At 44.5% G+C, this 26,758-nt stretch overlaps 1 protein-coding gene across 1 annotated transcript in view; it reads left to right on the top strand.

The window, feature by feature from the left end:
* CSMD1 (CUB and Sushi multiple domains 1) overlaps positions 1 to 26,758 on the top strand; it is a 1,753,937-nt gene that overhangs the window by 1,167,615 nt on the left and 559,564 nt on the right. Inside the window, exon 7 of the mRNA XM_060234944.1 lies at positions 23,883 to 23,960. Coding sequence (XP_060090927.1) covers positions 23,883 to 23,960 — 78 coding nt within the window. The remainder of the gene's footprint in view (positions 1 to 23,882; positions 23,961 to 26,758) is intronic.

Here is a 26,758-nt window from a genome sequence, read left to right as displayed (position 1 = left end):
ACTCCCTTCATTACATATTAATGTAGACATGGACTGAGGTGTGTTGTTGAAACACTATGCAAAAACAGTTGTATCGAGACTATTTTTTGCAGTGCTTCAGGAATCTACTTGAGCACGTCAGATGAAAAAAATTCTTTATAAAAGTTGCTGCAAAGCTCATCTTTAGGTATTTGCACATCTTTAGGCGTTTATTGATTTAAGATATTTATATCCCATTGTCTCTCCTTATACTCAAGGCTACAAGGTGCAAGGACACGAAAGCAATTTAACAATCCATTGATGAGATAAAAGCAACAAATAATTAAAAATGCACAGGTTTAAAATAATGACTCTGTTCCACTTTAAAAATGATTGTGGGGTACAGCAGGATATAAGCCACAGGAAACAAACAAACAAAGTTGAAATTACATGTTTTTTGGGGAAAATTTGGCAGAGAATAATTTAAAGAGTATTCCTCACATCCAGTGCAGTTGGGTTGTTTAAAACCCAGTACCGTCAGTGGGACTGACCCTGCAACACAAGCAGGATTGTAGCAGTTGTGTTTAAAAACAAAAAGCAAGAAAACCCCAAACAGCAACAACAAAACACTCCAAACTGAATTTTAAATGTTTTTTGCTATGCTGTCTTCTTTTGTCTGGTTACCTTTTCTTTACACAATCTATTTGTTGAATTAAACATAATTACTTTTATAGTAGAAGAAGCATATCATAACGAATTATAAAGCAAATGGCTTTAAGTAAGCAATCTGATCCAAAAGGGCTGTACAGGATTAATTCAGTTTCAGATGTTTGGGAGATTGATTAAAATAGATTAAAGCACCATTGTGACTGTGCTGTTGTAGGCTATCTTTACAAGCGCAAGATTTAATCTTGAGAATTTACCCTTTACTCAGTATTGCTTCCCACGCTGCAGTGGCCCTCAAGCTAATTGAAAGTGAAATGGTACTATTGTTGGTTGCTCTTGAGACTCAAGCTTCAGCTTTAGTTTAAAACAGGTCAGTCATGATGTAGAAAACCAAAACCAAAAACACTTTGTATAAGGTGACTTCAGTTTTGTACAGCTCTCCTTGCCTTAGCACCACATATGATACTCATCACAGGCAATGTTCATTTGGTCACTGCAGCTAGATGATTAATAGGTTCACAGTATTTGTTTCATTCTGTGTTTGTTTTGCTTTCACAGATAAGGATGATGAATACATAGAACCATATTGGCTTGACAAGACTGAGGCTAATTAAATATGCACTATATAGCAACAATGAGCAATATATACAGCAGAATTCTCTCAATGGGAAGATCTAATCAAGCCACAGCCTGGCAGATACAATTAGGCTTGCCAATTCTGACTTGCAAGATTTCTTGGGGATTTAGAGACAGCCTGCAGAGGGCAGAGTTAAGAAGAAAAGAGCTCAGCATTAATGTGATTCCATAGATTCTACCCTCTGAAGCTGCTGTTTCCTTCAGAGGAACTGATCTCTGTAGTCTGGAGATCAGTTGTAATTCTCAAAGAATTCCAGGTCCCAGGAATTTGGGTCTGGCATAACCAAGGATCCTACACACCACTGTCCCTTAGCATACTGAACCGAAATCTTATTAAATTCATATAGCTCATCCCAAACCTGTTTCATCTAGGATTGCCAACTTCCAGGTGGTGGCTAAAGATCTTCTGCTATCACAACTGATCTCCAGGCAACAGGCAACAGTTCACCTGAAGAAAATGCCTGCTTTGGAAGGGGTCTCTATGACATTATTGAAGTCTTTTCTCAAACCCTGCCCTCCTCAGGCTCTACCCCCAAAATCTACAGCTATTTCCCAGTCTGGTCTGAGCAATGCTACTATTTCAGCATATTGGAAACAACTTTATAAAAATAAATGTTATTGAATTAACTCCAAATTTCCATGTATCATAAACAACTGAGCCATACTTTTCACTCACTCTGTTCAGGTGGAAACGTGGCATATAAATGCCAAACCAAACAGAAGGAAAAACAAAACAAAACCTCTTGCAGGCATGATATTTGGATCTTCCCGAGCTGAAAATATACCCAGCATCCCAAAAGTATCCAGGATTTTTCAGGAAAACTGGGGGGGGGGGGGAAATCCCAGATATTTTTGGGAACTGGAAAGATCAGGGAAACAGGTGAGAGGCTGGGAGACTGCCTTCGGCTTATTCTGCCATCTGCTTAAACCATCCTGGTTTAAAGGGATTGCAGGAGAAATGGGGAAACAGCTGACAGGCTGGAAGACTGTTCTTCACTTATCAGGATTCCCCTCCCCCTGGCTTATTCCCGTCTTTTAAAACCAGCCTGATTTAAAGGGACTGCAGGAAAAAAAAAGGGGAAACAGCTGAAAGGCAGCAGCCATAGTTCAGCTGTGTTTTGTGGCTTTTCCGCTCCTGGGTTGTTGTCCCCACTTTTTCATCTTGGATGTATTGGACCCCCCCCCCCAAAAAAAAATAAAAAATAAAATCAGAATTTCTGAAAAATCACGGATCGGAATAGTTTGTCAGTATTGGGATCTGGGTTTTTTCAGTAATCCTGGAAATCTTTTGAATCCAATAAACCCAAACTAAAAAAAGGGATAGATTGCACACCCTTACTAAGTCGTTTTGAATGTTACATGACACAAGCATGATACAGTTAAATATTTCTAGGTTAATAGCCTTGAACCAATAAAACAGGACATACAATTTGATATCTCTAGTCTGATAACCTTGAATAATGTAAAAAACAGAACCAAGGCCTTTCTAAATGGTCATATTGTGTACATGCACACTATGACATATGAACATAAGGGTAAATGGGCATAAAATAAATAATGCTGATTTATCCTATGAAATGTACAACTTCTATAGAAATTTAAATTTCTTTCGCTTTGCACTAGTGGTAACCCAATCCTGCCCCCTTCCTTTTAGGCAGACTGAAAGCTCAAGTCAAAGAATTGTTTCAATTAGTGCAGCTGCTTTGTACTGCATACCAGTGATCCTCCCTACCATAAGATGTTTAATTTTTAATTTTGATGCATTGTGGCCTTCTAGGATAGAGAGGGTCATAGAGACATATATTGCTTTGATTATTATGCATCAGAGGTTATCTGCTTCCTCTGCTTGACTACTTTGAATAATTCAGGCTTTAACAAATAGATAATCCTGAAGTCAAACAATGAATATAATTGAAGCTGTAGGAATAAATCTTCAACAGTGAAAAACTATGCATGGAAGACAGCTGAAATAAACTCTAGGACAAAAATACATTTCACCCCCCCCCCAAAAAAAAAACCCTGATAAACCCATATACCCATTAGAAATTGAAAGTTAAAATTAATATGTCCAATTTTGTCCCTGTAAATAATAATTTGAACCAAAAATGAGACAATCTTTTAACTTAGTCTGTAAACTGGAGGTTAGGTTTTTTGGGGGTTTTTTAACTTTTAAGTGACAGAGAATAATTTACATCTTTATCCTAGGCATATTTATTTGGATGTAAACCTGCATTATTTCAGTGGGACATTACCACATTAAGGTGTAGTTGGGATTTCAATGCTATCCTAAAGCAAAGTTATATATGCACTGAAGTCAGTGGGCTTAGAAGGATGCAACTCTGCTTAAATTAAAATGGCACTGTCAGCCTATCAGCATCAGTAATCCTTGCAAGCAGTTGATTTTGAATGGTGTGAAAATATTTCCCAAGTATAAAATGACATAATACTGTCAGTGCGCTCTTAATTCCTCTCTAACTTCAGTTAAAGTATTTCCCATAAGATGTCAATTTGAATAAGAAACTTGTGTATTAATATATTTTACAAAAAAAAAAATATAAATCTTGCCATTGGGACAAATTTGCAGTTTTTTATTATTTTAAATCATTCTGCTTTTTTGCTGTACTGCAGTTTTTAAAGCATTGAGTTATTCAGCAGTCCCCAACAGTGCAGTGAAGCAATTTTAATAGTAAATTCACTGAATACTGCAGTGACTATTGACAGCATGAAGCTCTGTGGTTTCTCCTGTTATTACCTCTTTTTTAAAAAGCACAAAAACCAAATTAGATGTGTTCATGGAGAGTACAAGTGTTTTTAAGTGCATTGAGTGTCCTTTTGGGATTTGGTGCAAAAGATCAAGACTCACTACCATTGCTGATGTGCAGCCTGCTGCTCACAACAATGATTAGCTCAAAAAGACTAGTTGAGAAAGTACAATACAGAAGTTAACTTGAGATTGCCTTTGGGAAAGTACTAAAACCTCTTATATCCCGATGGTCTCTAGAAGATTGTGTTCCCCCCACCCTCAGCAATTGGCAATAAAAGAAATAGTAAAGAACTTGAATCATGGGGAACAAGTCACTCTGTCCCCCTGCTAGCCACCTCTGCTATTTGCAAGCATACCATAAACACACTTTGTCGTCTTTGTAAAAGTGTTTGGAAATGGAATATTGACTCTTGCTTTATGATTCTGAACAATAAGGCATTTGGGCATCACTTTCTGGAGAAATAAATCTTCACCAGTCCTTCAAGGAAAAAAAAATCTCCAACAACCAGAATTATTGTAATGGCTCTGAAACTATGCTGGAATGATGACCACAATCAAACAGGATCTGTCACTGAGGGAATTCAGTACTATTTTGACATCAGGCAAAAAGGCTGCATCAAGAGAATGTGTAAATATAATGCATAGCAGAGATGGCAATGCAAGCCTAGGTTACCACACCGTCTTTTAGAAAACTACTTGTAAAGTAAATTCTAATAGAAACATATAAATAGCTTCCAGTCATATAATATTGGTCCACCAGATTTGTAAGCAGTTTTCTTGAGGCATACTGGATAATAGCATTCCTGCCTTTATATGTGGATCAAATACATGCTCTCGTTCTCTTTTTATAACTGTGTACTTTTAATCATATGTTCAAGAAGCAAGATCCTTAGAGGCTAACTAGAGGTCTGTTTCCCAACCTGTGGCCAAATGCTGTTGGTAACTGTCTACTTTTGTCACTATTTAACGTCAACATTATTTAGCCTTTCCAGCCCTTGGTTGACAATCCCCAAGAGCAATGAAAGAATGGAGGCTTCTAGAACATTTTTACCATTAGAGATTTACAATTTTCTAGAATATTATGATGTCACTTCCTATTCCAGAATATTAATTTTTAGAATATTATTATGTCACTTCTGGTTCAAAAATAGGAAGTACCATCTTAGTGTATTGGAGATTTGGAAATTCCTAGAACATTGTGATATTACTTCCTGTCCCGAAACAGAAAATGATACCTTGGCTTCGATTGATAGCATTTCCAACCTCACTTCCCCACTGCTCTATTGAATAAGGTTGGATAATGGGTAGTGTTGCCAGGAGGTCCCGCTCTGGAAAAAGTTAAGTGGCAGCTCTAACAAATATACATACATTCAAGTACAATTACTGGGGGTGGGGAGGGTAATTGATCAGAGCTTGAAGCTCGATGTGGCCTCAAAAACGAGTAGAGAAGCATTTGTTCAAATAAAAAAGTGAAATTGAAGTACTGGTCCTTATTTAATGCATTGTTTTGTTTTCATGCGTCACCTTTTAAAATTTATAGTCTGCCTTTCTCACTGAAACTCAATGCAGATTACATAGTTTTAATTTCTTTTATGGCTATGAACCTTAAAAGTTGGAAATAGCCCAGGCCTTTCTGGACCTCTGAGAAGGCCTAACTATAAATATGTACACATATACATACTGTAAAAGCTGAAATAGTGCTGGCAGTCCTCTTCTCAAGCTTATACAGCAGCAAGCATGACAGAACCTAAAAATTAATGCATGAGTCAGAATAAAGAACATGGACATGTATAAAGGGATTTCTCACTTTTACACTAGATAAAATGGGGGTGATTCAATTTGGGTTACCAACCCTCAGTTGGGGCCTGAAGTTCTACCAGAATTGCAACTGATTTCCAGAGCACAGAGATCTTTCCCTCTGGAGAAAATGGGAGCTTCAAAGAGTGGATTCTATTATATATACCAGGGAGTAGAATCTGTGCTATTCCAGAGTCTAGGAGAAACTGAAGTCCCTTCCCACATCTCCAGGAATTTCCTAAGCAACAGTTGCCGACTCTGCTTGTACACTTTACCCTATTGTGCTTCCTAGTAGAATTCTGAGATAATTTTCAACTTTCAGGAATTGTGATCAGCATATTTCAGGGGTGGCCAACGGTAGCTCTTCAGATGTTTTTTGCCCACAACTCCCATCAGCCCCAGCCATTGGCCATACTGGCTGGGGCTGATGGGAGTCGTAGGCAAAAAACATCTGGAGAGCTACCGTTGGCCACCCCTGGCATATTTAATAAATATTATAAATAGAAACAAAACCCAGGAAGAACTTCTCAGATTACTATAGATAAACCAGACAGGCTGTTCAAATAGGGGGGAAATTGATTGAATCACTTTGATTTCTCTGTTTCCTCTTTACCTCTCTCTTATACACAGAACAATATAAAAAGGAAATGAGGCTTTTATGTTTCCTCTGAAATTGAGTAATGAGAACATTAATACCAGTTCAGATTCTTCAAACGCATTGACAGATACTATCAGCATGGATTTTTTTAAAAAAAACTTGTCTGATTTGCCCCCCAAGGTCAGAATAAAGAGTCAGACACAATGCATTGGAATAAAATTGGGCCGCTTTATTAAATACCAAATAAACGGCAAGGGCACCCAACCAGCGGCCTGGCCAGGGCTAGGGGTCACTGCGACCGCTCCCCTGCCATTAGCGGGTGAGAGACCCAGCCCCCAGCCAGAGCTGAGTGACTCAGCTCCCTCCAGGCAGGCCCAGCAGGGAGGCACGCACCAGAGGGCCCAAACCCAGATGCACGTCTCGACGGAAAGGCACCCTCTAGCCGAGCCTCCAGAACAGTCTGCATTCTCGAAACCCGGGTCTCCAAACCCAAAGGTTGATCATGCCAGACCCCTAATTCCCCAAATGGGGGATGCTCCACAGTCCTCCCCTAGCCGCATAGTGCCCTAAACCCCAAAAACCTGCCAACTAAAGTGACCACCTATTTAATAGTGCCTCCCAATAGCCAATTCCACAATCCACTGCACTGCTATGCAGGTAGGCAAAAAACACACCCCCAGCAACAGCCAATCTGCTGGGGCGTAAAAAATTCCTACCCAGCTCCCCAAATGAGGCAACCAGCAAACTCCTACATAACAGGCAAGGCGGGCGGGAGGGCCAATCTTCCCAGGACTGACAGGAGGGAGTGGGGAGCTAGCCATTAAGACGGCTAAACCCCACCCCTGACATTGTCCTCCCAAACGGGCGACCTCTGCCTCTTCCCTCCCAGGGAAGCAAACCGAGCTAAAGCAGCCTAGCAGCTGCGCTGCAGGCTGCAAGCCCCAGATTCCATCGTTTTTCTATGGATCATGCATTGTTCATTTCAGTAAAGCTTTTCCAGTGCAGTGCTTTTAATCTCATGGAAAGTATTTTGCACAAAGAACTGCAGTTAATTGTCAACTCTAAAGATATACCTGTATTCAAGAATACCCATGGAGAGGGTGGGAGAAAAATGCAAAAATCAAATGCAGAAAAATGTGAAATCATAAAACAAATAAACAAGCAAAACAAAACTGGGAAGATTTCAGGTTTTCACGGCTGGTAACATCATTAGGGTTTGTAGACTCTTTCGGGCTCAAGTGCCGTGTTCTACTGGAGAAAGTTTTTCTTCCAGACGTTTCGTTCTCGGCTGCGGAAAACATCCTCAGTGGAACATCCTGCTCTGGCTGCAACGCCACTGAGGATGTTCTCCGCAGCCAAGAACGAAATGTCTGGAAGAAAAACTTTCTCCAGTAGAACACGGTACTTGAGCCCGAAAGAGTCTACAAACCCTAATAATGTCTACATACATACACTAGGCAACACATGAATTTCCAGTTGATAACACAGTTTCTATCTGTGTATTGAAGCTGATAACTCTGTACCACTCTATTTTACACCAAGTGAAAGCTGCACATCCCAATGACTGCACTTGTCATTTAAGGCAACTCTCAGATCAATTTCACCTTCAAACCAAAACCAGGTGAAGCCTTTTGTACCAGATTTTCAGATGATGACAGTTGGTATTATGCTGTTGTTCTGGGATTGTCAGGGCAATCATATGCAGTTTACTCAGAATCCTATTAAAGTCTTCAACGGGGCTTAGTCCCAGGAAAGTGTTCTTCAGATAGCACTGTACATGTATTGGAACTGAAAGTGATATTATATGTTATATGGAAATGATTAAGGCTGTAACTATATTAGTATTTCCTTAGCTCATTTTTGGATGGTATGATAAGCAGAGAGATGCAGCTGCAAGCAGTCAAAAAGAAAACTACTAACATTCTAAGCAGCCTCTCCATCTGTACCTCTTTAAAATATGGATTGTGAGATAGTAGGAAGGGACAGTAACTAATTTCAGATCCTCTCAGTGTTATAATTGTTAACAGCCAAAGATACCTCTTGTGTGTGTCTCACTGATCAAGTACTAATACATAAACTAGGTTCAGGGACATTATTATCTTTTTATCACACTCAGTTTAGAATTAGGGATGGACAGGAAGTGGCTGACAAACTAAAGTTTGTTATGAATTTAGATATGGTTTGCGAATTACCACAAATTACCATGAATATTACCAAAGAACCACCACAAACTTCCATAAATAGAATAGATGACCAGAACAAACTCTCTGCTGGGTCCACTCCATTTAGATGGAGTGTTTTCTTGGGCTGTTTCTGGTCAGACTCCATTTTGTTTTTCAGAAATAGGAGCTCCACACTCTCTCTCTAGGTATTGGGATGCTCCGTATTAACAGGCAGTGCCTCTCAGTATCAGACTTAGCTACTTGCTACTGTTCAACAGCAACCACCCTATGAAAGCAAGTATGGCATAGCGGTTACATCTTCAGAGTAGGGCCTGGGAGAGTCATGCTCAAATCCCCACTTTGCTCTGGAAGTTCACTGGGTGATTTGGGGCCAGTCACATACCTTCAGCCTAACTAGACGTGTCAGCCCCCAGGTCCCAGCGGGGGATGCCCAATTTTTCAGGCTACTCCCCACTGCTAGCCAGCTGGCCTGTGGGGGGGAAGCCCCACCCCAACAGCCATGATGTGCCTTTAAATCTGGGCAGGTTTAGAAGTAAACGGCTTGTGTTTTGGACTGTGTGTGCCCCTTTAAATCTCAACAGGAGGAAAGCTGCATGGACTGTTCGAGCAGGCAGAGCTACATAGCTCTTCCTGGTGAGAGTGTGAAGCATGTGAGAAAGGAAGAGAAGCCAGCACAGTCCTTCTGTTTGTTTTGCATTTGTTTAAGAAGTAGTGTGCATAGTAAAATAGAGAGTAAAGAGTTAACTAGAACCTGATTACGGGATGGAGGAAAACTCATAGGCTGCTCTCCTGTCATTTCCTGTTAGCCTGAAGGAGTTGGTTGAAATATAGCAGACGGTTATATTCAACAACTCCCAGTGAGATCACAAAAATGTGTACTTGCAAACTGTTTATTTTGGCTGCTTTGTGAGTATGTGTATGCTTTCATTTAGTGGAAGAGCAGCTGCTGGGGAAATGAAGATTGTATTTGGGGGAAACTGCACTGCAGTATTTTTGTTTCAGGCAGGGTCAGTGCCAGGCTTTCTGGTATCCTAGGCTGGGATGGTGAAGGCTGCCCCCTCCCTTTAAATTGTATCGAAGGGTGCTGAGGAACAGCTGAGGAACCCGGGAAAATTCCTGCCAATCAGCTGATTGCCAGGGCCTTTAAATTGCTCGGGAGGCCAGTACCTGCTCCTGGGCCCTCTCCCAATCATGGGTAGCACCAGCAGAAGCAGCCCAGCTGTCCTCTGCCTCCATTTAAAGAGACTCAGTTTGAAGGCAGCCCCCATCCCTGCTGGTAATTCAAATTGCACAGGAAGAGCGGAAGGAGCAGCTGCTGCCCTTCCTGCACGATTTAAACCCCCCCCCCCAACCAGCTGGGTAAACCACATTTGTTCAGTTGATTGGTGGGCTTTTTAAATGGAGGGGGAGGCTGACCTGGCTACTTCTGCCAGTGCCACCCCTGATCGAGAGAGCTCCCAGGAGCAGGCACTGATTGGCAAGACCTTTCTCAAATGCAGGAAGGGCAGCAACTGCTCCTGAGTACTCCCCTGCATGATTTAAATTACCTGGGAGCAAGGGGGTGGCCCTCACCCTTCCAGGGGGTGCCCAGTTTGGTGCCCCCAGGCTGTGCCTAGGTGAACACTTCAGGTTGCCTAGTGGGCACGTCGGCCTTAATTTTAGGGAATGGTAAAGTCCCCTGGCTCCATCCCAAAACTCTCTAGGCTCTACCCCCAAAGTCCTCAGATATTTTTCTGGGTGGGTTGGACCTGGCAACCCTAAGCCTAACCTACCTCACAGCGTTGTTGAGATAGGGTGCCAGGTCCAACTCAAGAGATATCCGGGGACTTTGGGGGTGGAGACAGGAGCAAGGGTGTAATAAGCATGACTAACTCCAAAGGGAGTGCTAACCATCACATTTAAAGGGACCACTTGCCTTTTAAATGCCTTCCCTTCATTTGGAAATAATGGATAGGTGCACCTCCTTTGGAGCGCATAGAATTGGATCCTCTGATCCTATCTTTTTTGAAACTTGGTGCTTTGAGAAGAGGCACCAGATGGTATATTGAAACTTTGGTGCCTCTGCCTCAAAAAACCAGCTCCACAGAGCCCCAGATACCCACAGACTGATTTTCTACTATGCCCTATGGGAATTGGTCTCCATAGAGTGTTTAATTTAATTTGCTATTTATACCCCGCCCTATGCCGCAAAGCGAGCTCAGGGCAGCTTACAACATCAAAACATTGCAATAACAATAAATAAAACATATCAAATTAAACACTACAAATTTAAGATATCTCCTAAACATAATACATACAGATTAAAATAAGAAAACTGTAACTCCAACAATAATACAGCCTGAGGCCATTTCATCAGCTGGTACAGCTTCAGCTAATTAACACCATTTAACACAGCTTCGGGTCATTGGCACCACTTACGGTTGACCCAACTCAAGCACATAGTAAAGTGCTGGGGGAAGGTTTCAGAGGATGCCTGGTAGATTAAAAGCCTGGTGGAAGAGCTTCATTTTACAGGCCCTGTGAAACTTATGTAAGTCCCACAGGGCCTGGATCTCCAATGGCAGCTCACCCTGGCCCTTGTTGAGGCCAACATGGCGTCCTTAGGACTAGGGATCACAAGAAGATGTTGTGTAGATTATCTCAAAGCCCGAGGGGGGGGCTCGTATGGGGAGAAGCGGTCCCAAAGATATGCAGACCCAAGGCCTTATAGGACCTTAAAGGTAAGAACAAGCACCTTTAAAGCCATATAGGTCCTTAAAGGTAAGAACCAGCATAATGCAATGCCCAGTAGACATTTCCCTGCTCCCCCCATCATTCTGATAACCCTGAAGCAGAGGGAGGGCCTCCAAACTGGGGGATCCCCTGTGCCCAACTGGGGATTGGCAACCCTATGTAGTGAGTATTTAAAAGGACAAGAGGAGAGAAATGTAAATGGCTTTGGTCTACACTGTAGAGAATGGTGCGGCATAAATGAAGTAAATAAATAATAAACATAGCTGAAAATGGGAGGCAGATAAAAGAAAGGTTGGCGTATGGTTGAAAAGGAGAGAATGAGGAAGAGAACAGGGAGAGAGCATGGTGGTTACCAGGAGGAGAGAAAGAGGAATTACAACAGGGAGCAGGATACATGGGAAAGTAAAGTGCCCTCTCACATACCCTTGAGGATTCCCTACCATGTATGTGGGCCTGGCCCAATGGCCAGTACCACAAAACTTGGCCACAGTTTTTGTAGGTAGAGGCTGCCAGGGGGTGTAAGGGATAGCTTAAGACAGAGGGCAGATAGGTTGGCTGTTAGGTGGGAAGAAGATAGAGTTAGAAAATTCTAGGTTAGGACATCCCTGGAGATTTAAAGGATGGAGCCTGAGGACGTTGGAGGAGGGAAGGGACTTCAGAAGGTTATAATCCCATAAAGTCCACCCTCCAAAGCAGCGTCCAGGGGAATTAGGGTTGCTAACCTCCAGGTGAAGCCTAAAGATCAAGCCAGAATTACAACTGATCTCTCAATGACAGAGATCAGTTTTCTTGGAGAAAATGGCTGCTTTGGAGGGTGGACTGTATTTCATTATACCTTGCTTAGGTAACTTCCTTCCCCAAAGCTTGCCTTGCAAAGCTCCTCCTACAAATCTCTAGAAATTTTCCAATTTACAGTTGTCAACCCTAAGGAGAGAAGGAAACAGGAAAAAGGGAGAGTCTATGTGTTCTTTCAGGAAGGGGAAAGACAAGATAGTGGGGGAGAGAGAAGTGATATGCTTGTGAGTTCGCATTGTAACTATTTTTTTAAAGAAATGATGCCCAATTAAAAAGACCAAATGTCTTCCTCTCCCTTTTATATGTTTACTAAAATTGTATGAAAATAACTATATAATTCTGATTGCAGATATTAATTTTTAGTTTACTAAAGGATAAAAATAAGTGTTTCATGATGCAAAAATATATAAGCAGAACTTTTTTCGTAGAAAAAACCCCCAGCAGGAACTCATTTATATATTAGGTCACACATCCTGGTTGCCATTGTTTCACACAGGGGCTCATTTGCATATTAGGCCATGCCCCCTGATGTCAAGCCAGGTGGAACTGCGTTCCTATACATTCCTACTAAAAAAAAAGCCCTGTATATAAGTCACTTGATGGCTCTTCTCCCCGCCCCTAGAAAAAGTCCACTTTGCTAAGAGACTACTGCTCACATTATTAAAGACTTTTTCTTCCCTCTGCTCAGTTGTCCCTCTCCCCTTCAGTATCTACCTGTCTGGATTGTGTATAGGACTGAGATGTGGGATTTGTTAATGAACAATATGGGTTAACCATAAACTGAAGACGCACAGGGCTGCGTCAGGTGACCTGAGGGTGGGGGCTGAGTGCTCAGAACTCTCAGGGAGGGAAGTTGAAGGAGAGAAACTGCTGAGGCAGGAGTTCAGTCAGTTGATGTCTGTCAGAATGGAGGCCTGTCAGAGAAGTCTGTCAGTGTCCCTCCACTTTCTGTGTCTCTTAGTGACACTTAGTTTGGGGTTTTTCTTCGAAATCCCACCACTGCCACCAATTATAGCAGCGCCCGCCTCAAGCCCTCACTGGATCTCTATATTTTAGTCTCTTCGGGGTATTTTTACTTGTTTCTTTGATGGGACCACAGTAGCTTTGTTTGCTCTTCCCACAAAATATAGGCTCACGAGAACTTTAACTTAAACCACAGATTTATTGTAACAAAAAGTCTTAAACTGGGGATATGGGAGATATTTACACAGGCTTATACGTTTGTTCTGTTGTTTCAAGCTTACAATCACTTTTACTTTCTTGGATCTTGAGTCTTTCACAGTTACACAGTTCACCGTTTCCCTTTAACTCACTCTCCACCTCTAGCCAAGGACTGGCCTCTTGGGATTGATGTGTCTAGTCTCACCCCTTGACTGGAGTCTCTCCTCTCAGCCCTTCTTGGTGTCTCAGACCCACATCCACTCCCTCAACCTCCTCACTAGATCTTCAGAGTAGTTTCCTGGTGTCTGTGACCATTCCGGTCTTAACTGACTCACACACACACAGCCCTCTTGGCTGGTTTTGTCCAGCTGGCAGTCTCTGGAAGACTTCCCCGTCTCCGTCTCCAGCTTCTTCACAGGATCAGCTGCCTTCTCAGCCCTTCTGGCCGGCACTAACTGACCCTCTCAGTCTCTGTCAGGTCCCCACTGACAGACTTCTCTGACAGGCCTCCACTCTGACAGACATCAACTGACTGAACTCCTGCCTCAGCAGTTTCTCTCCTTCAACTTCCCTCCCTGAGAGTTCTGAGCACTCAGCCCCCACCCTCAGGTCACCTGACGCAGCCCTGTGCATCTTCAGTTTATGGTTAACCCATTGCTTTCCGTCACAGCTCCTAATAGCAGGGGTTTGATACTTTGCTTTCCTTTTACTATGTAGGTCTCACTCCTTTGTCTGTTTTCCCCCTGATGATATGTGTGTGTTTTAATGAAATAAAAATTATTTAAAAATAAGCAAACAAAAAAAGCAAATAGTTAAACATCTTCTTCCTTCATCACTTCTCTGTTTCCAATTAATTTGTTTTGCTCAACACTCTCAAATGAAGATGTCAGACATATCGGTTCAACTAGTTTTAGTTATTGAAATGGCATACCAATTTATTACTGTGTTGGGACTGGTGCCCCCACCTCCACATTCACCTGCTCTAGGGGAGATGCCAGTAAGGGATATCATTGCCCAGTTACCACCATGGCAGGCAGACCAGCCAGAGGCTTTGGGAAGGGAGTAAGAGTCAGGTCACACCAGCAACAACCTCAGAGACTGGCAGGCCCAGTCCATGCCTCAGAAGGGAAGTGGGGCTCAGGGATTAGACTGTACTGGGAACAGGCAAGAGGAAGAGGCTGGCAGAATCTAGGGTCTCCTGGGACCTGTGCAGGCAGACAGAACTGACACTTAAACCTTCAGGAAAGGGTGCGGCAGGAGAAGGGAGAGCCTAGCCAGAGAGGCTATTGGCCCAGATTACCTTTACTCATCGTGGGGCCACCCCCTGGAGAGAGGGCATTGGGGGAGTCTGGGGTCTGCCAACCTGAAGGCAATTCTTTATTAGGCTGATCCAAGGAAGGTCAAAGAGGAAGGGCCAGACCACTCCCAAGAAACCAAAGGAAAAGTACCTGGCAGAAGTGAGAGAGGGAAGAAGGTGAGACAAACCCACCTCCTCACTCTAACACTGAGGCTCTCCTTGATGGGTAAAAAGGGAAATCTGGAGGATGCTACATCCATAAACAGTGTCCCTGCACCAGTGAAGACCAACAATACCATAAGTTAACTATCCCGAAGGAAGGGGCTGTTCTAAGCATCCAACCATGGCTGCCTTTTATGAGCACCCTGGTCAGTACTTTTGGTGGCCATGTTTATCCTGTGTGCCAAGAGGAGCCCAGCTCTTCCCTGATTCGTTGTATGGCCTCCACCAGGTTTGGAAAGATGCTGCTCAGCACCAAGGGCACTCCTTCCCACTGCACTAACCTGTAAGGTGTGTGATGCCCTGTTCCTTACATGCCCTACAGCAATGCCAGATACCTTAGGGTGTCAGGGTGTTTGCCAATTCTCCCTAGCTAACTTGAACAGCCTGCCAAATTTTGCTATCCTTCTGTGGCCTAATCAGTTTACAACCAGGCCAATTTAACTAAACACACCCACTTCAGGGACATCAAGACTCAGGCAAAGAAAACAAGCCAATCAAGTGAAACATCTCCCCTCCCCCCAAAAAAATCCTGCTTAGCCCTGAATAGCAACCAGCCACCCTTGCACTATTTCATGAAGGGTGGTTAGATCCAAGTGGGCAGCCATGTTGGTCTGAAGTAGTTGGACAAAGCAGAAATCAAGTTTCACCTTTATGACCAACCAAGTTTTATTCGGAACGTAAGCTTTCGTGTGCTCTCTAAGCACACTTCATCAGACGAGGGGATCAGGTATTGTGGGCTGAAATACAAGCAGTTTTTCGATGAAGTATGCAAACTGATCACATGGTAAACCAGTGTGGCTTGGTTTACCATGTGATCAGTCTGCATGCTTAATCCACAAACTGCTTGTTTTTCAGCCCACAATACCTGATCCCCTCGTCTGATGAAGTGTGCTTAGAGAGCACACGAAAGCTTACGTTCTGAATAAAACTTGGTTGGTCATAAAGGTGAAACTTGATTTCTGCTTTGTCCATGAAGGGTGGGTGAGTCAACTGTTTCAACAAAAGGCTGTGTGGGAGGAGTAGCTTCCCTGTACAATTACAAGCTGCCCTCTTCCCTTTGACTGGAAGCTTTCCAGCCCTGGCTGGTCCTGCCTTGCGTCTCCTTTAAAAACCAGGGGAGGGGGGCAGGGCTAAATGCTCCACAGCATTAATGCTGTGAATCTCCCTGTGGCGGAACCGGCCCGATTCTGCCTTTAGACCCGGTCCCGTCAGCTCCCTATTGAGTCGCCAACTCCTGGAGGGAGCTATTTCTCCTCCTGCCCCTTGGGCTCGCTGCCACCACCTGCTCAGTCTAGGGGTTCAGATTGAGAGGAACAGGACTCCCAATCCCCCTCTCCAGCTATGAGGCTAGGCCTCCAGGTCCTCTGCCACCCTGCACTTGGGTTTCACAGAGACCTCAGCACTTCTTTGGGGCACCCCTGGAGGATTGGCACCTTATCCAACTGCATGCCTTCCCCCTTCCCCGGGGTCCCCTTCTCAACACAGCGTGGTCTAAAGCGGTCTGGGGATCTATGTGGTACAGAGATTGACTGCCAGCATTTAAAACAGAAAAAATATATTTATTTAAAAAGAGAAACAGATAGGAAAAGAAAAACAAAACAAAAACAGTTGCATTTAAAAAGTTAGCACAGCACAGCACAGCAAACAGCATGACAAAGGAAAGGTGTTTATAAACGCATCCTGCTGGCCCTGATTTAAACTTGCCCTGTCTTGTGAATTACTTACTTAGTCTGCCTGCCTGGGCCCTCCCAGGCAGGAGCCTCCATTGCTCACCACATGCTCGCTCGAGCCCCAGTTCAAATCTGACTTCTCTTCCTGCCTAACACATGCAAGGAACAACAGCACTTCCTGCCTCTCTAGGAGATTTTCCCCCTAGCGTTGTTGGTTTGGCTCTGGAAGGGAGGGGGGGAGTGAGGGGAAGGCTACAAAGCCTGCTGAGGGATTTACTGACCCCTGCCAAATGAAGCACCACCACTGACTAAAATGGCGTTTCTCCACACTTCCCCCTCCTTAAATTCTGAGCCGGAGGGGTTGCCTCCTACAGAGGTGACCCCGTAGCAGAATCCAATCAAACGAGGAGAAACCCATTAACCAAAATATTACACAAACATTCAGGTATTTCTCCAATAATACACAAAGTCCAGCACCCTAGGTGCCCATGTCCCTTCTGGACAACAAGTCGCATTGCTGCATTCAGAAGGAATGTCCAGTCTAAGATATACTCCTCCATCTCCCAAGACCACCTCTGGAGTTTGGTGCTCTCCCTTCGTTGCTGCTGTTGCTGGGGTGAGTGGTCCATCAAAGGAGGGAATCCCTGGCCCCACATATGAGGTTGGAAACTGCCCAGTTCCCACACAGTTGCTTCTTCTTTATCCCTCATTGGTGGAATATTCCCTCTGTCCACTCTGACCTCCCAGAAAACCACCTCTGGGGCTCCAAACAATTGCTGTCCCAGCTTCTTTTTGTCTCCTTCCTTCCTACCTATATGCAACACCATGGACCTCGCAGAGACTGGCTGTGGTACATTCACCTGCACCACTTTAACTGCCTTTCCTGTCTTCTCCCTAGCCACCACATAAGTAGCCTCATCTAGGTCCTCCACAATCACATGGGGTCCCTCCCATTCCACTTTCCGTTCACCAGTATGAAGGGGCATGAAATCCATCACCCTATCCCCTGTCTCAGCTTCTGCGAACTCCACTTTCTGGTCCCTTGCCACCTCACACAGTGGTTCCAGCCTAGGGGCACTTTGAACCTCAGACAGGAACATTTCTGGCTCCCCCAGACTTCCTGTTCCTTCAAGCCACCCCTAGTCCCACTGTTTCCAGAACACCCAGCCAACGTTTGATCTGGGTTCTCCGCCCCCTCAGTTGGTTTTTCAGTGTCAGCCAACTGAGCTCCTTCCTGCCTGGAAGGCTCCACAGCATCCTGCTGCCCTTGCGGAAATTGGCACCCCTCTTCCCATTGGGCACACCCTCCTGCAGGGCTTGAGACAGGCTGGTCCTCCCCCTCCCTGGTTGGTGGTGAGGTGGCTTCCCTAAAGTTGCCTTCCTCCCCCCACCTTCCCCTGAGGGTTTGGCTTGGGTTCTCAGTCCCCTCGGTTGGTTTTTCAGCACTACCCAACTGACCCCCTTCTTGCCTGGAAGGTCCCACAGCTTCCCAGGACTCCTGTCTGCCCTGCTTCAAGACAACCTGTTCTGAGTGCGTCTCGGACGATCCCACTTCCTGATCCACAGCTACTTGGTGAACCGGTTCCAACCTAAGGCCGCTCCGGACCCCCTTCTGGAACCGCTCCCGTTCCCCCAAGCCTTCAGCTATGTGCTCCTCTGAGCCCACATTAGCCTTGCTGCTCTCAGAACCTCCTGTGAAATCTCCACTCTCCACCTTGGTCTCTTCAGCATGCACATCCTTTATGCTAGACAGGTTCTTTTCCTTGCTAGGAACATCGACAGCCTCTTGCTGCACTTGGGGAAAGCTACACCCCTCTTCCCCTTGGGAACACCCTACTCCAGGGCTTGAGACAGGCTGGTCCTCCCCCTCCTGGGTGACTGCCCTCTCTTCGTCCTCAGTAACCTGGGCTATTTCCCCCTCCCTGGTTGGTGGTGAGGTGGCTTCCTTAAAGTTGCCTTCCTCCTCCCACTTTCCCCTGAGGGTTTGGCTGCGGGTTACAGCATTGATGGAGTACTGGCCAACCAACAAATCCCGGCCCAATAACACTGGAACTGTTTGTTCCTTCATTACCCCACATTCAGAATAGGATTTACCTTTTTGTGGAGCCAAACCCCTGAACTGCTTTCGGGAGTGGTCTGGGCCCCGTTTAAACCTTTTAAATACAGTGGCTTTATAGGCCGCAAAAGTTATCCCCCCATCTTCCATAGGCATGCTGTAATAGATGGCTGAAAGCTCTCCAGTCAGGTTGCTACAGAGGTAAGACATATAGTCCTCCTCTGCAATCCCCCACTGTTTGGCTGCCCTCTCAAAGTTGGAGAGGTATATGGAGGGGTCTTCTCCCTCTTGGTACACTGCAAAGTCCTTGGGGGTGACTTGGATCTCTTTGCTTAGTTCAGCTTCCAGACGTAGCACCTCAAGCTCATGGCGACGTTGCTCTTCCTGCTCCCGTCTGCGGATCTCAGCTTGTCTCAGCTCCCTCTCAGCTTGTCTTTCCTCTCTCTCTCTTTCCTGGTGTCTGCGGATCTCCTCCCTCTCTCTTTCCTGGTGTCTGCGGATCTCCTCCCTCTCTCTTTCCTGGTGTCTGTGGATCTTGTCCCTCTCTGCTTGTCGTTCCTCTCTCTCTCGTTCCTCCCATCTGCGGTCTCGGTCCGCCTCGATACGCATTCTCTCCAGTTCCATCTGTAGCTGCAAGATTACTTCTGACTGGGTGGGGGCCACTTTTGCAAGTGCCCCTGCATGCTGATGATACTCCAAAAGGAGGACTTGCATATCTGCTACAGTCAGGTTGTCACACTCCAGCTCTTGTTTTGCGCACTCTTCCTGGAGCTGTGGCTTTGTCATCTTCAGGATTTCCAGTTTCTTAGCATGCTCCATCCTAACTAGCTAAACTTTCCCTACTCCAGTTGACCCGAAAATAAAACAAAACCTCTGTTGCTTCCTCTGGGTGCTTGCACGCATCAAAACCCAAAAATGCCTGGCCAATCAAGTTCTCTGTTTGTTCTTATCCCACCGCTGCCGCCAAGTGTGACGGAACTGGCCCGATTCTGCCTTCAGGCCCGGTCCCGTCAGCTCCCTATTGAGTCGCCAACTCCTGGAGGGAGCTATTTCTCCTCCTGCCCCTTGGGCGCGCTGCCACCACCTGCTCAGTCCCGGGGTTCAGATTGAGAGGAACAGGACTCCCAATCCCCCTCTCCAGCTATGAGGCTAGGCCTCCAGGTCCTCTGCCACCCTGCACTTGGGTTTCACAGAGACCTCAGCACTTCTTTGGGGCACCCCTGGAGGATTGGCACCTTATCCAACTGCATGCCTTCCCCCTTCCCCGGGGTCCCCTTCTCAACACAGCGTGGTCTAAAGCGGTCTGGGGATCTATGTGGTACAGAGATTGACTGCCAGCATTTAAAACAGAAAAAATATATTTATTTAAAAAGAGAAACAGATAGGAAAAGAAAAACAAAACAAAAACAGTTGCATTTAAAAAGTTAGCACAGCACAGCACAGCAAACAGCATGACAAAGGAAAGGTGTTTATAAACGCGTCCTGCTGGCCCTGATCTAAACTTGCCCTGTCTTGTGAATTACTTACTTAGTCTGCCTGCCTGGGCCCTCCCAGGCAGGAGCCTCCATTGCTCACCACATGCTCGCTCGAGCCCCAGTTCAAATCTGACTTCTCTTCCTGCCTAACACATGCAAGGAACAACAGCACTTCCTGCCTCTCTAGGAGATTTTCCCCCTAGCGTTGTTGGTTTGGCTCTGGAAGGGAGGGGGGGAGTGAGGGGAAGGCTACAAAGCCTGCTGAGGGATTTACTGACCCCTGCCAAATGAAGCACCACCACTGACTAAAATGGCGTTTTCCACACTCCCTTCCTGAGATGGATAGCTAAAGAGACTGTCATTAAATGTTCAGTATCAGCAGCTGTAGGACAATGTATATAAACTCATGTCATTAATAAAACTGATCGGTGAATGCCACCCCCCTCCCAATACCTGTCCTGTGCTAAGACAATTTAAATTGTGAGTTTAGGATTCTGAAAGCTACTAGAGTGATTTTGGTATATCATCTAGAATGTTTATATCATTCAACCATGAAAAAGTACTATTATGGAACTTATTGAATACCTTTGACTTCCACAAATTATAATAGCAGAGTCACGCTTGGTTTAACTTGGTTGGTCTTCTGTTGGAATAAGCAAAACTGAAAGGTGTTTAGCACTGGCTAAATTGTGTCTTCTCTCTGTATCTTTTTGCATGTATAAAAGTATGCAGATTTTAGAAATAATATGGGCTGCTTTGAGAGCTGGCCTTGCCTCTAGGCAAACTTTGCAATTATGTAGGGTGCAGGAGTTCTGGGGGAGCCGAATTGGGCACCCCCCCATGTGAATGGTGACATTATCGGGGGCGGGATGTTTATGCCAGAAGTTAGCCTTGCCTAGGCTGCTTTGAAGCAATGTTCCTGGATTCCTGGACTTATGCTGGAGGACGTTTTGCACCATGTGGTGGGGAGCAGGATGCAGAGAGCTAGAAGTGGGGAGCAGGATGCAGGGAGCTAGAAGTGCCCCTCCCCCCTTTCATTGTTGCTATAGCAACCTGGTTACTGGGCCTTATGGGCAGGGCTCCAAAGCATTGGCTCCAGTGCCAAACACAGGTGGCACTAGGAGCTCAGCGCACAGCTACTGGACAGACTAGAAAAATACCATTCCCTCTCTGGTCCACCTGGCTCCCTCTAAGCTGAGCCCTGTCATGGAACCCACTGTCAGTCATCTCAGTTTCTCCACCTGACCTTCCTTTATCTGTTAGTGTTTAGGTGTATTTTGTTGGTTACACAGTTTATATATTTTGCTGTCCCCGTTGGCTCACCAATGCTTCATTGGCTGTGCAAAGAAATATATTTTCTCCTGGAAGTTTTGAAACGAACCAAACCTCCACTTTGCGTTTTAACAGTTTTATTCTCTTCTGGGCAGAGTCTAGGCTGAGAAAGAGGAAGTCTGTCAATAGCTTTCTAGGCTCACCTCAGCTACCTCTTTAGAAATGCTAATAGATCTAGCAGGAGAGATAAAAGGTGGGTCCAGGGCTTTTTTTGTAGCAGGAACTGCTTTGCATATTAGGCCACACACCCTTGATGTAGCCAATCCTCCAAGAGCTCACATAGCTCTTATTACAGGGCCTACTGTAAGCTCTTGGAGGATTGGCTACATCAAGGGTGTGTGACCTAATATGCAAAGGAGTTCCTGCTACAAAAAAAAAAAACCCTGGGTGGGTTAAGATCCCTGCCTTCCTCTTGGCAGGGAACAGAGATTTGGAGGAACAGAATACTAGATGGTCTGTCGTGAGTCAAGACTCAGTTATAGTAAAGTCTCCTCAGAGAAAAAAGGAGGCCCTGTGTAGCCAACTCGGAGTTGAAAGAAGCTGACCAGCAGGAAAATGAATTGCAGCCATGTCAAAACTTACAGTCAACAGCTGGTGCAGAACCACCTCCATCCTCAATCCCCAATTCAGCAAGTGAAACTCAGTTAACTTCTCTCAACCCTCCAAGATCACCTGCACCTTTGGAATGCTACAGACCAAGGCTGAAATCTGAATTACAAATTAGGCAACAAAGCATATGCCTCTTGGCTCTCCACCAGCTGCCTGCTGATAGTGAAGATGAGGCTTTGCAGGACAACTCCTAAGCAGCTGTTTGAAGGCACAGCACTTGGGCACATGGCTATAAAGCCTCTAAAGACAGACTTGTTGGGTGTGGATGCAATTGCATACATTAGATGCTGAAATGCTCACACTGCCTGATTGATTCCTGGAAACCTGACCTGGGACCAAATTGACACTGCTTTGATTGAATTCTCAACCCCTTGCCTAGGACTGCATGATGCTGGACTTGGGAAACTCCCTGTGGATTGGTTATTTTGTAAAGCAGAACAGGATGCTGTAACCTGATGCCAGAACCTGCAAGTCAATACATAGTCTTTGGGAAGAGGAGATTCCTGGAGATCTCCAGGGAAAGCCTCTTTGATGTAGCCTGACCTGGTCACTGGCTGTAGAAGCAGTTACAATTTGTGTTTCCCCCATTTCTTTTGGATCCCTTGCTCAATCTGGTGCTGTGCTAAAAGTATGCTTGTGAGCATTTTCTTTTTAATAAATATCTTATAACTTTTGATGCAGGCTGTGATTCTCTGTACTTGGTGTAGTGCTTAATATGCAGACTCTTAGCTGGGAGAACCTAGTTTGATTCTCCACTCCTCCACTTGCAGCTGCTGGAATGGCCTTGGGTCAGCCATAGCTATCGTAGGAGTTGTCCTTGATAGGGCAGCTACTGTGAAAGCCCTCTCAGCCCCACCCACCTCACAGGGTGTCTGTTGTTGGGGGAGAAGATATAGGAGATTGTAAGCTGCTTTGAGTCTCTGATTCAGAGAGAAGGGCGGGGTATAAATCTGTAGTCTTCTTCTACAACAATTTCCACCATATTGGACACACTATTTTAACAGGAAGGAAGGCAGTTGGCAAGTGGTCATTCCTCCAGGAGTGTGCAAGGCAGTAAAATATCCCCATGGTGACCAGATGCTAGGCAGCAGGAGACACAGAGGCAAGGCCTCAGAACTTGGAAGGGAAGCAGTGGGTCCTGACAGTTCCAGTGGGCAATTCCATACAAAGGACTGGTGGTAATGGTGAGATGCCCAGAGATAAGGAAAAGCCTCTCCAGGGCTGTGATCACACACACTAAACAAAGCACCTTCAGTGTACTTTCCAACTAGATTTTACTGTGTACATTGGCAAAACCCAGTTGGAAAGTGCATTTATATAGTGTGTGTATGATCACAGCCCAGGTGTGAGAAAAGCCCAGGAATGCAGGTGTTATGTATTGGACTTTGTTTGGTAGGAAGCTAGAGACACTATGGTACATTTTGAGATCTGGACGCTAAGAACTAATGAGCAGTCTTGGCACAAAACCTGACTGCCGTGATTTGGTATGGGGATCTGGGGGGTGGTTCTTTTTCCATGCATATAAGTGGGGCTGCAGCCCTGCCATTTTGGTCTTAGTATGTAGTTACCAATAAAGCATGTTACTGTTTGAACTCTAATGCATCGAGCCCAGTATTTAACAGCAGGGAAGAAATGGGGCCTGCAGGCCACAGCAGGCAGTTCCACCACGGGCTGTAATCAATAAAACTGTGGCTGTCATTTACTCCAGCAATATTGTCAGTATTGTGTTATGCTTCCCTTGCCACCTCCCACTTTACTTCTTGCTCCAGATTGGCAAATTCTTTATTTAAAAAAATTATAGGTATCTTTTTTCCTTGTAGGGAAGTGATCTATTGCCTTGTTTTCTTCATTTTAGAGAACATTACCTTGAATTAAACATGTTTCCGTTATTTCATCAATGAAAAACTTGACTATTTTCCCCCTTTTACAGTAAAAAAGGCAATTGAGCTGAAATCAAGAGGAGTGAAGATGCTACCTAACAAAGACAGCAACCACAAGAATTCTGTCTGTAAGTTCTTTTTTAAAAAATAAATTCTATGTGAGCAGTTTTTATTCCTATTTTATAGTAAAAACGTATATATATATTTTGCCTGAACAGACACTTTGAAATAAATTTGGGAGTTCTAGGGCTAGAAAATGTCTCTGTAAGGTTCCAGATGTGTTTCTGAAATTAAGAAGTAAATGAGTAAATGGAGCAGCTTTCCTGGAGATTCAGAATACAAGCTTCTAAATAAACACTAAATGGAAGTGTGTGTGTATATGAGGGAGAGCGAGAGAGAATGTGAATGAGACTGTAAAAGCATTTAAAACTATGCAAGAAATAATTTGGCACCTATTGTGTTTTGTCTACTTTTCCCTTGCTATCTTCTAGAGTGGAGGAAATGAATCTATATGTGTTACTTTTTTAGGCTTTGTTTCCCATTTTTCCTATAGTGTTTCTGTCTCTGGTCCTGCTTTGTTAGTCAGTAAGCTTTCAGTATTTAGTGAAATAATTGCATGCATCCGTCTACTCCCCTGAGTCAGGTATGAATCCTTTCTCCAACTTAATTGCAATAGAAAAGCCACTTTACAGGAAGGTTTTTGTAGGCTTGAGAAGCTTCCTCCATTGTTTTTAATAAACAATGGTCTATTACTTTATGATAATTGGAACAAAATGTTGTAGTCTTGTGGTTGTACCCACCACACTTTTTTAAAAAAAAGAGTTGCATATGTATTCCTTATTATTATTATTTGGGAAAAAAGTTCAATGAATTTTTAAAAGATGAAATAGTTGAAAAATTGCTCTATGGATTTGACAATGGAGGAATAAGTACAGCAGTAAGTTTCAGTAGTACTATCAAAATAGGCATCTTGAGGAACTACTCTCAAATCTGCAATTAAATGTTCCCAGCTTCAGTAAAAATGAAAAATGCTAAAGAAATTCTCATGTTCTTTGATGTGAACTTTGATGTGTTAAGTGGGTTCTTTTAAACTGAGGGATGAAATTGCAGCTGATTTATATCTTAAACCTCTGGACAAACCTCAACAGCTTGGTGTAGTAGTGGTTAAGTGTGCAGACTCTTATCTGGAAGAACCAGGTTTGATTCACCACTCCTCCACTTGCAGCTTCTGGAATGGCCTTGGGTCAGCTCTTGCAGAGCTGTCCTTGAAAGGGCAGCTTCTGAGAGAGCTTTCTTAGCCCCACCTACATCACAGGGTGTCTGTTGTGAGGAGGAAGGTAAAGGAGATCATAAGCCACTCTGAGATAAAGAGGTAAAGCAGATCATAAGCCACTCCTTCACCCAAAGGGTGAGTAACGTGGAATTAACTGCTGCAGGAGGTGGTAGTGGCTACAAGCATAGACAGCTTCAAGAGGGGATTGGATAAGCATACGGAGCAGACGTCCATCAGTGGCTGTTAGCCACAGCTTATTGTTGGAGCTCTCTGTCTGGGGCAGTAATGCTCTGTATTCTTGTGCTTGGGGAGGGGCACAGTGGAAGAGCTTCTAGCCCCACTGGTGGACCTCTTGATGGCACTTGGGTTTTTTGGCCACTGTGTGACACAGAGTGTTGGATGGAAGGGCCATTGGCCTGATCCAACATGGCTTCTCTTATGTTCTTATGAGACTCTGAGATTCAGAGTGATGGGTGGGGTATAAATCCAATATCTTCTTCAAAAGAAGAAGTAGATGTAAACAAGACAGAACTCGCAAAGGCTTGCAGAGGGGCATCTCCCTCCTCTCTTTCTGTTTCTTGAAAGTCTGTTAGCCTCTCCCTTTTCCAGCTTCCTTCTCTACTCCTCATCCAACAGCCAACCTACATTCATCAGCTCCTCTGTTTTCCCTCTCCCCCCACCAGCAGCCTTTACATAGAAAACCTACGGCAGAGTTGTGTGGTGGTGGCACTGGACCAGGCCCACTTAACATGGTAGGGAGCCCTCAAGGACTTGTGACAGGGCACCTCACTTTCCCCTTGTATCCCCCCTCCCTGTACTCAGCCATTCACCAAACTTCCTTTTATCTGTTTCCCATATTAAGCTATATTTATTTACTTCATTTATAACCTACTTTTCTCCTCTCCTCCATTTTATCTATACAACAACTCCATAAGATAGGTTACAATGAAAGTACATGACTGACCTAAAATCACCTAGTGAGTTTCCATAGCAAGATGGGGATTCTCCCAGACGCTACTCTGAAGCTTTAACCACTACACCACACTGCTTTTATAGGGTAGCTGCTGTTGAATAGTAGCAAGCAGGGCTTAGTTGAGTCATACAAATCTGGTGATATCAAGTTACCTAGTAGTTGCTGCCAAGCCTAAGGTTGCCAACCTCCAGGTGGGATTTGGAGATCTCCCAAAATTACAGATGCTCTCCAGAGAACATAAATTTGTTCTCCAGATAGCAGAGATATGTTCCCTTGGAGAAAATGGCTGCTTTGGAGGGTGGAATCTATGGCATTATATCTGGCTGAGGCTCTCCCCTCCCCATACCTTTTCCTCCTCGGGCTCCACACCCAAATCTCCAGGAATTTCCCAACCTGGAGCTGGCAACCCTAGCCAGGCCTGGCTCCAATAAGTCCTTTCTCAAAGGCAGAAAGGACCCTTCTCCCTACTCCCATCTTCTCACTGAAAGCCAGCCTGTATGCCTAGCAAGAGCCACTGAAGGAATCTATTAAAGCTACAGGACTTCTTTTGTCTTTTTTTAAAACAACAACAATGTTTTGGGTGTTTTTTTTTTTTTTTTTAGATTTTACATTTTTCTGCAAACCTGGGGTTGTTGCCCTTTCACAACTCCAGTCACCAGAGTTAAGTATCTTCCTATTTG

This window comes from Heteronotia binoei, chromosome 1 (genome assembly GCF_032191835.1).
Source record: "Heteronotia binoei isolate CCM8104 ecotype False Entrance Well chromosome 1, APGP_CSIRO_Hbin_v1, whole genome shotgun sequence".
Classification (NCBI taxonomy): domain Eukaryota; kingdom Metazoa; phylum Chordata; class Lepidosauria; order Squamata; family Gekkonidae; genus Heteronotia; species Heteronotia binoei.
This window is presented reverse-complemented; position numbering and strand designations above follow the sequence as displayed.